Source organism: Cariama cristata, unplaced genomic scaffold (genome assembly GCF_000690535.1).
Source record: "Cariama cristata isolate BGI_N322 unplaced genomic scaffold, ASM69053v1 scaffold12634, whole genome shotgun sequence".
Taxonomy (NCBI): Eukaryota; Metazoa; Chordata; class Aves; order Cariamiformes; family Cariamidae; genus Cariama; species Cariama cristata.
Window position 1 is genome coordinate 15,486 of NW_009614702.1, and position 16,544 is coordinate 32,029.

The window sequence follows — 16,544 nt, forward strand, 5'->3', positions numbered from 1 at the left end:
AAACCATATAGAAATCAGACCCAGAGACAGCCGCCTTCTAAAGGGAAGAATCCACACTCTGGTCTTTTGCTCTTCGACTCTTGGTGCAAAGAAAAGCTCCTGAAGTCTTCCTTTCCAGCCATGCACCAGCTAGAGCAAGATGACCCCTGTCTACTGACCAGACAGTGCATGCTTCCCTGTGCTGAGACCCCCAGGAAATTCCAGCACAGAAAATACTGAGCACAAGAGTGGAGAAAGGCCCTTACCCTGTGCCTGCTCTCCTGGCTCAGCGCAGAGGTGTACGTCCCATAGGAGCTCACAGGAGTCTCCAGCCGGCTGCTGGTGCTCCCAAAGCACCCTGCAGCTGAGCTCGGAAAAGGGTGCTGGGGCACAGAGGGAACAGAGCTCAGCTGTTTCTCGGGAATAAGCTGGTATGAGAAGTGGGGGAAAAAACTGGAGTATGGAGCCATCTCTTCCTGGGATCCCCCGCTGCCCACAGTTTCCATGCTGCATAACCCGTTCTGGTTAAAGTGCACTGTTGGCGTGCTGGGCCTTGGACCCAAGCAGCCCTGGTGCTGGGAGATCAAGTCTTGGCTGATGCCATAAAAACCAGGCTGAGCTGGGGACCCCAAGAGTGGGGAAACATAGTCCTGCCACGGGCTGCGGCTGCTGCTGGGAAAGAGGTGTGGAGCAGAGCCAGGCCACCCATTCATCAGCAAGTGACGGTGTTTTGGCTGGCTGGGTGGTCCCACACGGCCCTGGCACTGGTTGGGCAGGGAGAAGGACGTGCGAGCATCCTCTTGGGTAGGATGCAAGGCCATGAAGTCACCCTCCGGCTGCTGAGCCCTGGGTAGCTCCTGTGGGCAGGGAGCTCCTGAGGGCGAGTTGGGTGCCTGGGTGCCCCGTGCCAGCTGGAAGAAGGGGAGCAGAACTTCCTCTCCATCTGGCCTCCACTGTGAGCCATCAGATGGCTCTTCTTCCTCCTTGGCTGGCTCTGGCAGCAGCAGGGGCTGTGCCATGCTGTACCGGTGCTGTTCCCACAATGGAGCAGTGGGCTGGCTTGGGGCAATGCCGGGTTGCACCGCATGCTGGGGCAGGTACTGCGAGTCCTCATTCTCCACGTGGGCCTGGTATGTAGTGGTGCCTCCACGTGGGGTCAGGGATGTGCCTGGCAGGGGACAGACCTGTTGTCCTCCCTCGTGTTTGCTCACCAGAGTGGTGTGGATATAGGAGAGAATCTCATTGCTGGTGAGAAAGCCGTTCAGGGATGGGGTGCGATCAGTGTCCATATTGACCATCACCATTTTCTCATCCAGCAGCAGGAGCTCCAGGTCCTCAGCATTCAACCCCAGGCCCTCCAGCGCACTGAAGAGCTCATTGTTGGAACAGCTCTCGTCACTCTTAATCGAGAGCGAGTCCAGGGTGGCCAAGAGAGGGTCCTCCTGCTGCAAATCCACCAGCTCCTCTTTGACGCTGTCCTCCCTTGAAGAAACTGGAGTAGCGCCCATATTCCAGGCACCTCTTCCTGCATCCAGCAAGGACACGTCCTTGAGATGGTCCACGAAACTGCTGCTGAAGGAGTGGTTAGGGGCGGGAGCCAGATGGGAGGCGTACACCGCCTTGTCCTGTCTCATCACGGCACCCAGCAGAGAACTGGGGTCAATGCCATTCTGCTGAGAGTGCCCTCCATAGCTGTGGGAGGTCTTCTTAGACTTGCTGGTTTTCCCTTTGCTCTGGAAAGGGTCAGGGAAGACTGGGAGAGGGTAAGCGCTTTGGTATAAAAGCGCCTCTCCTGTAGCAAAGGTAAAGGGAAGATGCACGGACCGTTTCTGAAGGTGCTCTCCTCCTTCTTCATCTCTGCAGGGCAGGAAGAGGAGATTGCAGCTTGCATGTGCACAAACACACCCCACAAAGTGCTTCTGCCATGGATAATTGTGATTCCTGCACGTCAAAGCCCCTTCGCTACGACCAGCACACACGTATCGAGCAGAACTACACACACACACATTTATGTATGCACTTACGTACAGATACATGCACGCATGTATATTTTTACATATACACACACACACACACACAAAACCACACATCTTTAGCATAACCAAGAGGATACTTAAAAAGCCAAGGGTAACAGAGCTCTGCCAGACCGAAGTCACACCTTTGCTCCGCTCACCTATGCTGCAGCCACCCCTTAGGACAGGGATGTCAGGCTGTTGCCATATGGCAGCCACATTTGAGGTCCTTGCTGCTCCTGCACCCACATGTCCCAACAGCTGCTGGAGAGCAGCCACCAGTCTCCCCAGTCTGGACCAGTGCCCTGAACACTGAGTCAGGGATGTGAGGTGCAGGGCACTGCTTAGCGCTCTCCTATACATGCGGGGCAGCCTTGCAGAGGGGGATGGGGCTTAACAACATCAAAACACAGTATCCTATGGCTGCTCCTTTAGAAGGCACAAGAAGCAAGAACAAATTGAACAACTTGCCCTGTTCAGGGCATCCCAGAGCCCACACCGATGGAAAAAGCCAGCCTGTCCCCATCCCAGCCTGGGTTGACCCAGATGGCACTTACACGAGGGGTCTCTGCGTGACAATGATGTACTCGGGCTTGCCATTCTTGTAGACGAGTCGCGCATTGGCCTGCACCCACTTCCAGCGATTCTCCTTTGTCAGCAGGCGGAAGACTGTCAGGCCACTCTCCCCTGTCTTCATCACTACCGGGAGGAAGAACATGTGCCAAGGGCTGTCAGCACGACACCAAAGGCAGGGCTGCCTCTGGCAATGCTGCTGTTTCCAGGCAGGATAGGCAGGTGGAGTCACAGCAGTAGCATGGCTGGCACATGCAAGGGACAGCATCCCAGCTAAATACCCCTCACTACATTCCACCCCAAGGTCCCTGCAGTGACAAGAGCATCACAGCAAAGCATAAAGCAAAGCATCCTATGGGGAAAGAGCTGCTGGGCTCAACACGGCAGCCAACAGAGCTGCCCTTAGTCCCAGCCCACTCATCAGCCTCAGAGGTGGACACAAGCGACCAGAGAAGGTATTCTTACTCCTGACGTGGTTCTCAGCACAGTACAGCATGTCAGCAGCATGGACGAACTGGTAGCCGGTGCCGCACATCCGCAGCTCCGCCTCAGTGTAGCCCAAAACGATCTTCCCCCTGTGTGAGATCGAGAACGCACCCAGCTCAGAGGCAGAGCTGGGGTGGGACATCACCCAGGTAGGTATGGAATGGCACGCTGGAAGCCCGCAAATCAGCTCTGCTGCTTACTTGGCATCGCACGCCAAGGGGGTGAAGTCCAGCTTGTGCTTTGTCCTGAAGATCATGTTCTTGGTTCGGATCTGGAGGATGGATGGGGGCTGCAAGGGGGTGGAGATAGCAAACAAAGCGAGCTGGGGTGGCAGTGCAGACCCGTCTTCAGACTTTTTGTTCTGCCCATGAAGGAATTTCAGCCTGCCTTGAAGGTTTAAAGCCTGGGAAGAGAAGAAAAGTTCAGTGTCACACAGAAAATTGCATGGAGAGAGAAGAGAAGAGGAAAGCTGCACAGAAAGCAAGCCATCTCGCTGCAGAATCGATGCAAGTAATCCCTTGTGGCTTGTCCCTTGCGACTCCAGTGCTCCCCACTAAAATAAGACAGAAGATCAAAGGGATGCTACGCTGAGCTCCCCACAGCAGCAGCCCATTGCTTTCTCCCCCTCCAGCCGCTTGCTGCCAGCCCGGGGTTCGGACACACGGTGGCTGCAGGACCAGGCACAGGCTGCAGTTGCATCAGAGCATCACACAATGCACAAGCTGCTTTGCATTTTAACTGGGCTATATCACAGCCTCGTCAGGGATCATAGTATTGCTTCTAAACAAGGGACAATCAGGACCCTTTGTATTGAATTTCCAGTCTAAAGCAGGATGAGAGGAAGAGACAGTGTTGTTACACCTGTGGTTATGAAGGTAAGAACCCCATTAACTTGCAGCAGAGAGGAGGAGGGATAAACACCACCTACTGGGTCTTAAGACATGTCTTTAACACAAAAACCTAGCAAAACATGTGGAGGAAAATCACTTTTGTTCAAGATTCAGCATCTCTGAGAGGAGAAGAACAAAACTCACACGGAGAGGTTGTAGGTACACACCAAACCTATGAAAAACAGCAGAAATATCTCCTTGTTGAGACAAGGAGGTGCTGCACACGGCAGAAAGGAGCGCTGGGTCTTTCAAGGCCAACTTTTATGCTTCAGCAGTGGCATGAACCCCTTGGGGTAAGCCTGTGCCCCTCCTGCTCTGGAGGTCACAGCCCAGGTCCGTACTCACCAGGAAGCCAGAGGAATTATCCAGGAGGCAGCGAAAGCGGCACACGAAGCTCCTTTCCAGAAAGGAGGAGTTTTCTGGGGGCAGCTGATCCGGCTTGTACGCAACAAGAGAAGAGTCAAGACTCTTCCCCACTGTGGGAGAGAGAGACTGAGAGAGGAGCAAGCAAAGATCCCCCTCTCAGCGAGGGTTGGAGGTCCCTAGAAAGGGCTGGCGGTCCCCAGCATCGGGCACTGCAGCAGTTTGCAGAGCAGAGCAACAGAAACTTGGGGAAAGTGGCAAGGTTTAGATGATACCATTGCTTGAGCCCCAAGGACACAAGCCCCACGCAAGCGGTGGCAGGGAGCTGGGCTCCTCAGCGTACGTGGCGAGCTACACATCTTGTGCCAACCAGGATGCCTGGCTTCCCAGCCTCCATTTACCTTCTGGAGAAGGCTCACCCTCAGGAACGTGGGGTGGGTTGAGGGCCCAGTGGAGGTTGCGTCTGAATTCCTGTTGGTCCTCGGTGTGGATCAGCTCAAAGACACTCTGGTGCATGACATCTGTCTACAGGAAAAAAGCAACGCATGAGCTCTGCAGACTGTCCCAAGGTACCACTTTTCATGTCCCACCTGGAAACGGCCCGTCACAGCCCCCATTGGCCATATCTTACCCAGTTTCCATGGTGCTCAACTAGGTCCCTGGCTGAATGAGGTTGGACACCTTCCACCAGAGCTGATGCTGGTGGGTACAGACAGCACATCTGGCTCCAAGGACCCCTTGCCCATGTTGTGCCAGACCTCCCCCCACCCATCCTAAAGAGCCACAAGCATCAGCAATACAGCTCCCCTCCGACACACGTCCCCGTAACATGGTGTCCTTCAACATCCTAGCGCTGACTTATGGGATGAGATGAAAACATGGATTTGAGAACAAAAGAGCAGCAAAGCCACCCCATCCCTACACTGTTCCTGAGAGGACAAGGCAACTGCTTTGACATTGGCTCTCTCTGTCCAGGTGGACAGTCCTCATCTACCCCAGGTGATGGGGAAAGCCAGCTGTGTGGGAGCAACACCAAACCACGGTAACTGAAGGACTGTAGGTAAGTCCTGCTTCCTCATAAATCTGACCTAGTGCCTTCCAGGTTACCTGGGCGCTCAGATAACCAGAAAGCATCGGAGCCTTATGGGATTTACCAGGGGTCCCCCAGAGGAGCGGGTGTCCCTGAAGGCAAACTGGATAGGGAACCCCAGACATCTCACCATGGCATTACACAAGAGGGCCGTGAACCTCACGCCTGTCATTGTGGTTGGTGGAAAGCATCTGTGGGCTAGCAAAGTTGCTTTGACACCTCACAGTGACCACATCTGGCAACACAGGGTCCAAATTCACAAGCCCAAGGAAAACCCCCATACAGCCCCCCGAAACCCTGTGATCCCTGCAGAGCTTTCTCCCTGCAGGGAACCTGGGACTCCACCACCAAGAAAAAATCCACTCTGCAAACCCATCACAGTGAGTCTGAGGTGTCCCACCAACCTGATGAAATCCCAGATAGTCCTGAATCGTATGTGAGGAGTAAAAGATCAGTCCTTCTGATGTCACCACCAGCACGAAGCCATTGAGCGCCTAGGGGAGAGAGAGGAGATCAGCAGGTACACGCCACGCTTACATCACCTTTTTCTAGCATGATGGCAGGTTCCATTCTGCTTGGACATTGGTCACTCAAGTCCTGGTTGGTCCCAGCTAGGAGGCAGCTGAGTCACTGCCCCACCAAGAGAAAGGTGTAGAGCAGCAGACAAAGCCTAGGAAGGAAACGAAGCCCTTCCCAATGACACCTCGCTATCGTAACACTGGGTGCTGCCCTGGCTCTCGCCAAATCCTCCGACGCACTGTTCAAGTAGCTTCTTGGTTTCATACCCTTCCTGTAGGACGGGAACAGCACCAGAGATCTGCATCCTCGCAATTGCCTCTATGCACATACCTTGCCGCACTGCCAGAGCACATGCGCCTAAAACACAGGTTTTTGCAGATCTGATGAGTCTGCTTTACCTAGCAGAGGTCAAGGTCTGCAGCTCATTCTTTCATTTTCCTCCGCTCTGCCTTGCCTGAGTAAACTCCACCAACTGCAGGCGGGCTGGAGAAAAACGGGGATCAACACTGGCAGAGCTGTGCTCACCAAGAAAACAGATGGTACCTTCTGCTGGGTTCCTCTGAGGTCATGTAGCAATTCTGTACAGCTGCTCAGGCGTATCCTAATCCAAACTGATGGAAAACTTTGCTTCCATTCTGGAAGCGTTCGCTCAGACCCAGATTTGGACATTTATATTCCTCCTATGTGAAGAGCAAGTAAAAGTCTCAGAACTGCTTGCAGCACAAAACCGGACACCATCAGGAACTGGTCCATTCTGGTATTCTGGCGGAAACAAGCCTTTCTGACAACCTTGAATCAAAAGAGCATTTCATGTCGGCAGCATTTCATGTTGACCCGCATCTACCTGGATGGCTCTGCTCATGTAGGTCCCATCCTTACCACAGCCCAGGAGGGTCTTGGCAGCCACGTGTGGCTTAGGGCAGCGTGAGGCTGGAAAAGCTGGGGGATGTTCAGAGGACAGCAAACCCACCACAGGTCACCACACACTGCCAGCGTTGGCCGGGCATTCCCTGCTGCTGCTTGGCCCAGGTGGATGGGGATACTCTGGATGGTTTGGGAGAAATCTGCCTAGCTCCTGGCCTTGTTTGCATCCCTCCTGTCTTCCTCAGGTGCCAGAGGAGAGGTCTAGAGAAGGACCGTGGTGTGTCTGCTTGGCTGTCCATGGGCAAGGAACAAAGCCAAGAAAGGTGTTGTCTTCACTGCCCGCTCCCTCCTCCCGCATCGCTCACCCTGTGGTCGAGGTGGCCAACCCAGCGCTGCAAAGAGCCTTAACCAGTGAAAACAGAAAAGGTGAAAGCTAAAGCGTAAGAGTTTGGTTTTGAAACTGTAGCAGAAACATCCGATTTTGAAAAGCCATTTTCTTCCAAAGCAGGAGGGAGGCCAGACTGAGTGTGGTCCCTGGACTTGGGGGGAAAACCACAGAATCGCTGGTTGATCTCAGAGTTCCTTTTCCTTTCGGCAGATAAATGATTCACCCCAAACTCACACCCGGTGACGACCTACTGCAGGGCACTCATCCAACCTGCACAGCACCATCCTTCCAAAGCACCACACGGCAGCAAAAGGACCAAGCATCAGTGTTCATAGAGGAAAAGGATGTCTGCAGCCACCCGCACCGGGGATGCACGTTAGCCACAAGACGCTCCTCTTCCTCTGGAGCTCTCTCTCTGCGTCCTGTACAGATTTACACAACGCTTACAGCCCATCCTGGAGCACATGCTCGTTTGTGCATGTCCTCCACCCAAATAGGCTCAACTCTGTGCTCTGTTTTCACAAAAGAAATACTCAAGCTGCTTCGCCCATGCAGGTTGGAAGCACTAAGCCCTCCCCACAGAAAACAGCAAATGCAGCCATCAATCTGAAGTTTCTGATGCATTTTTAATGTTACACAACTTACATATTTTACAGTACACTGACCCTTTCATCCTCTCCTTGAGCTCCAGGACTGCAAGGTCAACGTCCAAGGGAGCACTGCATTTCCCAGCAGGAACGGGCTAGGCTGCTCAGAGCCTCGATTTTCCTTAAGAGGGCTTCCTTCCTACCAGCTTAACAAATTTGGGAAGTAATTTGGGTGTTTTCTCTGAGCCAGTAGCCCCAGGGCTGGCAGGACAGGACACAGGAGAAGGGACCAGGGTGCTGGCTGACAGTGTCCTTTGCACCTGGAGATCCATGAAGACTAGAAGGTGCAGAAGAGCTTCCCTACCAGTTTGGGAGTGCAGCTGCTATCCCAGGAGCCCTGGCTTTCCATCTCTGCTCTCTGCAACCAGGCAGGAGCTGATAATACAGAAGAATATTGGTAACACAGGCACTGGCAGGATCCAGGGGAGCACCCCTAAGTGCCGCAGGCACTGCACCAACCTTTGCCAACCATGACGAGCAAGCCTCTATAGCACAGAGCCCAGTCCTTTGAAGACCTTGTCATCACCTTGCCAGGGCTGGGAGCAAGCCCATAGGAATCTCCCCCTGACCCCAAGTGGTAAGCATCACTCCGTGACTCATTTTCCCCGGTTCTGAAGTGATCCCGATAGACTTCCAGTAAACACCTTCAAGTCCATGGTGCTGCCTAAGAGCAAAGGCCATGAAAACCCAAGAAAATCATCGCTTTTGCTCCTCAAAAGCCAAACTGCTTTCACTGTCATGACAGCACCATCCAGCCACCCCTCCCTAAGGGCAATGGGTCCTTGTGGGGACACTCCTGGCAGAAGCAGGAACCCTCCAGAAGGCAGGGGTTCTCCTGCAGTGTACACCCCAGAAGCCCTATGGCTGTCCAGAGCCAAAACCATCCTGTACCACTCACCTGGCTGCAGGCGAGGAAGCCACAGTAGCCAGTCCTGGCCTGCTTCCCCCACTTCGCAATGTATAGACATCAGGATTAATTAGGGTCTAGCGCGTAGTCTCAGCCAAGTCCAGCTATTGTTGGCTGCCAAATCCTGTTTCATTGTCCAGATCAGTGTTTCTCCCCCCTTCTCCTTCCCTTTATTCTGAGCACAAACGCTCCCTCTATTTACTGGGGTTGATCTCAGTGTGTGGGAATCTGTTGCAGAGGTTAATTAGTGCTGCCAAACGCACTTTAACCCTTTGAGCAGCTTCGGAGGCATTGCTCTGCCACAGCAGGAGCAAGCAACATCTTGCAGCACTCGGTCCTTCCCTAGCAGCACTGAGCAGCCGGCAGATTTAATACCTTGCAGCCAGTAATGTGTACCTGCATTGCCGTGCACCTGGGCAGAGACTGTCCACCCAGTTCTCAACCTTGCGAAGGCCTTGGTCTCTTTAGAAGGATTTTCATGCTTAACCTCAATTTAAGATACCCTACCTTTCTGAGACTGCTGTTGGAGAGAGCCTCGGTGGAAAAGGACAGAGCAAAAAAGGAAGGCTGGAAAATTAGGGAAGGGGAAGGGAAGAATCAGGGTGAACCAAGAGATAAGACAAAGGAAGTTTGGATGTCAAAGGTGACAGACCAGGTGAAAGTAGTTTTATAAATATGCAGGAGAGTTTCCCCAGGGCACGGAGGCAGGTCCTGAGCCCCTGCCACATGCAGCATCGTGCAGACGGACTCCTGGGAGAGCCAAACCTAAACCCAGAGCTTTTAACACCCAGCTTGGTACCTCTAAAAGGATAGAATCAAACTCTGGGAAGAGTTGATGAGCAGGACATCAATCTCCAGCAAGCCCTGCTGAGCACAGTTTTGTTACACCCACAACGAGAAACCCTCAGATTTTTGGTTATTAACCAGCCTGGCTTTAGCATTTCTCTTACTAGACACCGAGATGCTCAGCGAGCTTGTGGATAGGAGCTAGGGCTGACCAGCACACTTGCCCCGCTCTGGACAACAGCCAGGCAGGGGCCAGTGCTGCAGCCTGGGTCTGAGTGCCTGGTGGGGGGAGAAGGGGAGACCTACATCCTTGCAGCACCTCACACTGCTGGAGCCCGACCTCTTCCTATTCACCGTGCAGTTTGTAGACAGGTGGTCATCTCCTGGCGTCTTTGAATAAACCATGGAAGCAGCAGGCTCAGCCCAACCGTGCTGCAGCATCACCAGTGTTGCTTTCAGTATCACCAAAGGAGCCATCTATACACCGCTCACAGAGCTCCTGGGATACAGCCACGTGCTCTGTGTATATGGGCTGAGCATATGGCCCATCGGCATCTATCTACGTACTCTGTGTCATGCATCATTGCCTGAAAATCAGGGAAAACTTCCGTGACATTTTCTTCCCTGTTTTCACCAGTGTTTGGACAACATCCTCAAGTCGGGACCAGTGTGCACATGTTGAAAATCACACTCAAAACGTCTTGCTCTGCTTGGCTCTCATGTTACATCTATGACCCATTTATATACAATGACAGAAAAGCAGAAGAGCTGAATCTCTGTGCTCAGAAATTCAGCACTGCTTCCACCAAGATGGAGGGTTTGGTTTGGGGTGGGGGTTTTTTGGGGTTGGTTTGGGTTTTTTTTTTTTGGTTTGGTTTTTTTTTTTTTTTTCAAACACACAGACAATTCACAGATGGCATTTTTCTCCAGGAAGGATGGGAAAAGGAGAGGAGAAACAACACCGTTTCTGCCCCAGGGATTTGCAGAGGTCTTAAACCTCTACTCAGTCAGAAGCAATATGAGCTACACCACTTGAAATCACTGCTTCACCAAAACATCCTGCAATCAACAGAAGAGCTTGCTCTTTGGGTAAAATTCAAAGGAACTGGAAAGGGGAGAAGAAGAAAACCCCTTGAAGGCATCCGCCAGGGAGAGGTGGCCAGCAAGAAGCACTGACCTGGAGGAGCAGCTCGCCTTCTGGTACCGCTGCCGAGCCCGGAGCTGGTCCATTGCCGCAGTCTCCATCCTTCTCCGCTTCTTTGGCACCATGATTTTTCAGAGCAACTGCACAAAGCAACGGGAAGGGACTTCAGTGCTGCAGTGACACACACAAGCTACCCCACGAACGTCCGGAATGTGGGCCTGGCTGCAAAGCTGGACAATGCTGTGCCAGGGGAAGCTGTGGTGTAGCCAACCTTTTGCTTCACTCCTCAAAAGAGTTGATTTTAACAGGACGTTTCCCCCACCTCCCCAATACCCTCAACTGTCCCCCGACCTTTAACAATCTACAAGTAAAGAGCAGTTAAAGCCAGGGATGATAACAGCAGATAGGCATCAGCAGAATACCTATAAGGTCCTGTGTTTACCAGCAGTTATCTGCAACCAGTAGCACAAAAGGATATATTTAGTGAACTCACCAGCTGGAAATCTCTCTTATCATTTAACAATAGCAACCATGGAGGTCCCTGGTCCCAATGTAGACACAGAATCAATGCCTCACACCACTCTTTGCAAACAGTAAGAGCCAGCCCTTGGTGCCACACCACGCACACCCCACTGGCTCTCGGGGCATGGCAGCAGCTCTGTCCTTGCTGGGAGAGTCACTGCATCCAGCATTTCTTTGTGATGCTGAACTCGAACGGATCAGCTCATGCATGCCCTAACTCTGCAAAGGTCAGCGGACCAACAGCAGCAAAAGGCCGCCCTACACAAAAGGCATTGCAGCGAACCCCACTCTTCCAGGATAAGGAACATGCCATTTTGAAAGGTACAATCCAGATAGTCCAATCAATGATGTCTCGTTAGAGTTCAGCAAAATAGCGGGTTTATTCAATCAAATTAAAGCAAGCCACAGCTCACAGTGGGAGAAAAACAACACAGAAAAACACATGTGGATACAAACACTGATACCTGAGATCATAGGCAACCTAACAGTGATCGATGCACAATAAATACGGATGAGGAAATCCATCACTCAGTTTAACTAAAAGACGTGTCTGTAAATTTTGTACTGTACTCCCCAAGAAAATAAATCCTGGGTATATTTTAGGGTGGATAATATTCAAAGAATAAGATGACAACAAGCTTGTGCATGGCAGGCCTGACCAAGAGACAGTGGAGACTGCAGCAAAGCCAAGAAGCTTCTTGCAAGCACCGTGAGGACAGAGGATGGTATTTGGCTGCTGATAAACCAGCTGCTCCCACCAGAACCTGGGGGGAAAGGTGTGAGGCACCAGCAGTAGCTACCACTGCAGCCTGCCTGGTGTGCTCCCTTGCTCCTGCTCAGAGAGAGCAAAAACTCTTTTGAATTTGCCTTTCCCAACTCCTGTTCTACACGTGCCAAGGAGCTGCCATGCTCAGATGCGACGGGAGCATCAAGTGGACCCTGGAAGTAATTTAACAGCCCATAAAGCTGTCAGCAGGAGCAAAGCTGCGAGCCAAGACAGAGCAGCAAGTCAGAAGGCACCAGCCACCAGCATGTAAATGAAACCAGGCTCTGGAATGCTCGGCTCACCTTGTGCTTTGCCAAAGCTGCTGCTGAAACTCAGCTCCTCCATCCACATGGAGCAGATCCTGAAGGACCTCAGCGCCTGTGTGCAGAAGCTTCCCAGACGCTGCGAAAGGCAGGTGCTCCAGACGTGCCTCTGAGCCTTCCAGGCCCACGAGGTCTGAAGGTGAACTCAGCAGCATCCACATTCACGGGGCAGCCGTGAGCAGAGGGACTGGTTCGGTCTCCAAAGTGGAGTCCCCCCCATCTATCAGCATTTCTTTGCTGGGAAGACAAGCACACAGCAAAGGCACACCGCTCCCTTTTCCACTGCCAGGGCTCACCTTCCATCTCAAAGTCCTCTGCATCCTCAACGGGCATCTGCCAAGCACTGGCTTGCAGGCAGGTGGGAATAAAGAAGGTTGCTGTGGTCTGCAGAGCCTCACCGGTATGCACGTGAAGCTCTGGGGACAAAAATGTTCTTCCACCAGACATAGCACCATCCCAAGGATCGATTCTGCTCCATAACCAAATGCAGAGCACATGCCGATTCTAATACTGCTTTTAATGAAAAGAAAAAATGATACAGCAACAAAGCTGGAAGTGTTCAAGGCCAGGTTGGATGGGGCTTTGAGCAACCTGGTCTGATGGAAGGTGTCCCTGCCCATGGCAGGGGGATTGGAACCGGATGGGCTTTAAGGTCCCTTCCAACGAAACCGTTCTGTGATTCTATGAAAACTGCTTCTGGGAGGTCCAAGAAATTCCCCCCGGGCTCAGCCTGCACAGATTATTTCAGGAACTATTTGAACACCGAGGGCCAACAGCCTAGGATTAAGGTTACAGCACGTGTCTGTACCACAGCGAGTCGATCCTGAGCACGCTAGGAGGGACATGCACGTGCTGCCACGTCCCGACTGCTCCCCGACTCCGAACACCATCCTGCTGCGAGGACTGGGGTCCCCTGCCTGGGTTGGAACCCAACAAACCTGCACAAAGTCCCGGGCACGGGCAGGCCATCGGGCAAAGCATTGTGCAAGCACGGCAGTTGCAACCCCTAGGCAGGGTCCCGCGGTATGGATGGAGAAGGTTTCCGGCAGCGCCCTTCCAGCAACTCGCTTTTCTGATCTCTGGGAAGAAAAATGTAGGAGCTATGAATTATTAAAGGTCTTTAGTCCTCCTCCACTACCTCCCAGACTGCTGCGCTGGAGCTGCAAGATAAAAATAAACCTGGATGATAGAACAGCAGCTAAAGGGTGCTGCCCTCTACTCAGAGGTCTGGTTTAACGGCTTGAGATTTCCCTGCAAAAGGAAAACTTGATCACAACCACTGCCTAAAAAGAGACTTTGCTATCAGCATCTTGGTTGCTCCTAAACTGTGGGCCCAGAGGAGACACAAGTTAAAATCAGAGGACAGCCCACTGTCCTCCATGCAGATGCCTGCCACCAAACCCAGCCTGCTCCTGCAAACAAGATCGAACTACCAGGGCTGAGGGGCTGCTCTTGTATAAACCAGAATCCCCCCGCGGGGGGCGGTGGGTGTCCCTGTGACCTTCACCAAACAGCGCATTTTCCATCCGAGTCACCCAAATAACCCCAAAGATGACCCACTCTTGGCTGCAGATATCTCAGGCTGGCCTCCTGCCTGGTGTCCCCTGGCTTTGTCTCTCCATAAATAGCCCTGTGCAGCCCCTCAGGTCAGCAATTCAGCAGAACTGTCGCAGCGCATCAGACTGATGGAGCAGAGATGAGCCGGAGAACCGCCGCGGCATCCTCCCCACCACGCACAGCATCCTCCCCGCCTGCCCGGGGAAGGGCAAGGCAGGAATGGGGTGAGCTCAGCACCAGGGAAAGGTGGCCGTCCCAATACAGCACTTGCCTTCACCTTGGGCAGGGAGACAAGGTGCAGTCTTTGCCCTCACTGTGTAAACAGGGACAGGCATTCACAGGGGAAAAAGAAGGAAAAAAAAGAAAAAAAGGAAAAAAAAAAAGGAAAGGAGAGAAGTGGCTTTTCCTTGGTTCTTTCACTTTGGCCACCAGCATCACCTTTGCCACTGGCAGCTGTGGAAGGAGGAAGCTAAAGGAGAGAAGTTGGTCACCTGAAAGGAGCAAGGCCTGCACATTTTTCCTGCTATTTCTTTTATTAAAAAAAAAAAAAAAAAAAAGCTTCTGCAAGGCTATTTTGCCACAAAAGCCTTCTAGTTGAGAGTAAGAAAAATCTCTCCCCACCTGACCCCATCTCTGAAGAATGAGCTCCCTGCCCGCATCTGCCTCCCCACAGGAGGAAGATGCTTTCTCCACTGTGGGGGTCCTCACGCACAGGTACCCACGTTGCTCACCACGTCTCTGCTACCTGGCTCTGTGCTGTCACCCCCAGGGAGCAGAAGGGCTGGGTGAGGGGGGGGCAATGGGGATGGGTTTCCTCCCTCCATCTCCAGGCTGGTGCTTCCCCCGGGACCCAGCCTGGGAAGCTGTTTCATGTGATGCTGAAGGCACACCTCGTTACCTACCAGGTTTGCCAGTGAACTCCTGAACCTGCCAGAGCTTTGCAGACCTGAGAAATCTCTGCACCAACAAGCGGGTATTAACATTTTTGAGAGGATATCTCCCAGCCCCCTTCCCTCCACACGGCAAAACCTCCAAGTGGGAGCAGAGTTTCGGATCGGCCGCTGATTGTGAAGGAGGAAAACGAGATGACTCGGTGCTAAACCCACTCCAGGCATTGACACAGGAGAAGCAGCAGAAGGAAACCCAACTTCATGGCTCTTCAAGAGCATCAAGGGGTCGTGTCTCCCCACCATTGCTGGCATCATTTAAAGGAGGCAAGAAAACACTGAACCCAGCTGCAGGTGATGGCAGGGACACGTGCACGGCAATTATTAGTCTGAGCAGGTCTTGTCGGGGGGAGAGAGAAGAGGAGTTTTGGTCATGGTGCTCCCTGCAAGCATTCTGCTGTAGGGCTCAATGCCCCAGTGCATATCAGTTGCTCTCTGGGGGAAGGAGAGATTGGTTGATTTATTTATTAATGAAATTGCCTTCTATCCACCTCTCTCCTTCTGTCATTCGTGCCGATTCCCTGCAAAGCAGGTCTCCTGCTCACATGGGAGTAAACACCTTACCGTGAGATATCTCCCAATCTTCCTTTCCCACCTACCTCTCCAGCTCCCAGATGCTCATGGGCAGAGGGACCTGCACCTTTGCTGCTCAGTACATATGTTCTCACATTAAATAACCCCTCAAAATTGTTTTCCTGCACTTTATTGCAAAGAAGAAACAAAATATAGGAAATTTAGAAAAAAAAAAAAACACAAAACCTCTTTCATTTCCTTTTGAATGGACTGAGGTTGTTTCATGTTTAATCTAAATTTTTAATTTAGAAGAGTCACTTAAACACAAATGAAGCTTTGCCCCCAGTCAGAATGATATTTTCCTTTAAAAATAAAAAAATAAAGGGGTCTCCCCAACAAATAAGAAAAGTTTTGCTGATGAGCTCACATGGGTCCCAGGTAGCAGTTCCCAACCACAGCAGTCTCAGGTTGCCCGTATCAGACATCATCCATCTCCCTCGGCTTCGCAAGGTCCCTCTGCCAACAAGGGCTTGCATTGCCTGCCACCCTCCCCGGGGACACTGCCTGGGGGAAACCTCCAAGACCTGCCACATCCACCCCTGAGAACACGTGTGTCCACCTAAAAAAGCTGAGGAAGAGCCCAGTTCTGTCCCTCCGGCGTGACACACGAATTCTGCAACGCTCCAGTGAAACCAGCACAAGAGCTTTTGTTTCTACTGGTGGGAACCCCGCAGGTTGACAGAGCCACATCTCAGCAGGAGCATGCAACGTGGAGAACAACGGCGTGATGCTAAGGGAGCAAACTTTGGCCCAAATGCCTTCTTAATTGCCATGCTCAAACCAGTGGAAAGCTAAATTGCTGTTGTGAAGGCACGCGAAGCACTGCGACCTCCTCTCTGGCTTCTCCGATGGCACCTACGCCGTCAGCATGCCAAATCTGATCACTGCTCTGTTATTTAATCCGCTTGTTTTACAGCAAGCTTACATGTCTCCAACTATTTTGAGAAGCAAAGAACAGGAACATGCACTTAGTAAAGTGTATCCCATTCTGGGATTTTATTTTCTTTGTTGTTGTTGAGCATGAACTGAGCTCTTCCTAGCCAATGCAAAATGATTCCACTTCCATATACAAGGAAGACTTAGCGGATGCAGCCAGCAGCTCCTCCAATGTGGAGTGTCTGAAATGCATTAGAAGGAAAGAGCATCATGGAAATGGTGAGAGAAGTGGGCAGAGATTTGCTGAAACCGGGCAGCAGAGCCATCTCCTC

The 16,544-nt window shown here is 52.2% G+C and overlaps 1 protein-coding gene across 1 annotated transcript; it reads right to left on the reverse strand.

Annotated features, from left to right (window-relative positions):
* Nucleotides 1-245: 245 nt before the first annotated feature.
* LOC104161189 (aryl hydrocarbon receptor-like) lies at nucleotides 246-12,592 on the reverse strand (the record flags this gene model as incomplete). The annotated part of the gene is made up of 10 exons (XM_009699526.1): nucleotides 12,556-12,592; nucleotides 10,682-10,788; nucleotides 5,798-5,887; nucleotides 4,705-4,828; nucleotides 4,286-4,416; nucleotides 3,251-3,453; nucleotides 3,030-3,139; nucleotides 2,549-2,690; nucleotides 732-1,836; nucleotides 246-407 (listed from the first exon to the last, which is right to left on the reverse strand). Coding segments are annotated over exons 1-10 (2,211 nt in total), but the record flags the coding sequence as incomplete, so codon positions are not given.
* Nucleotides 12,593-16,544: the final 3,952 nt, after the last annotated feature.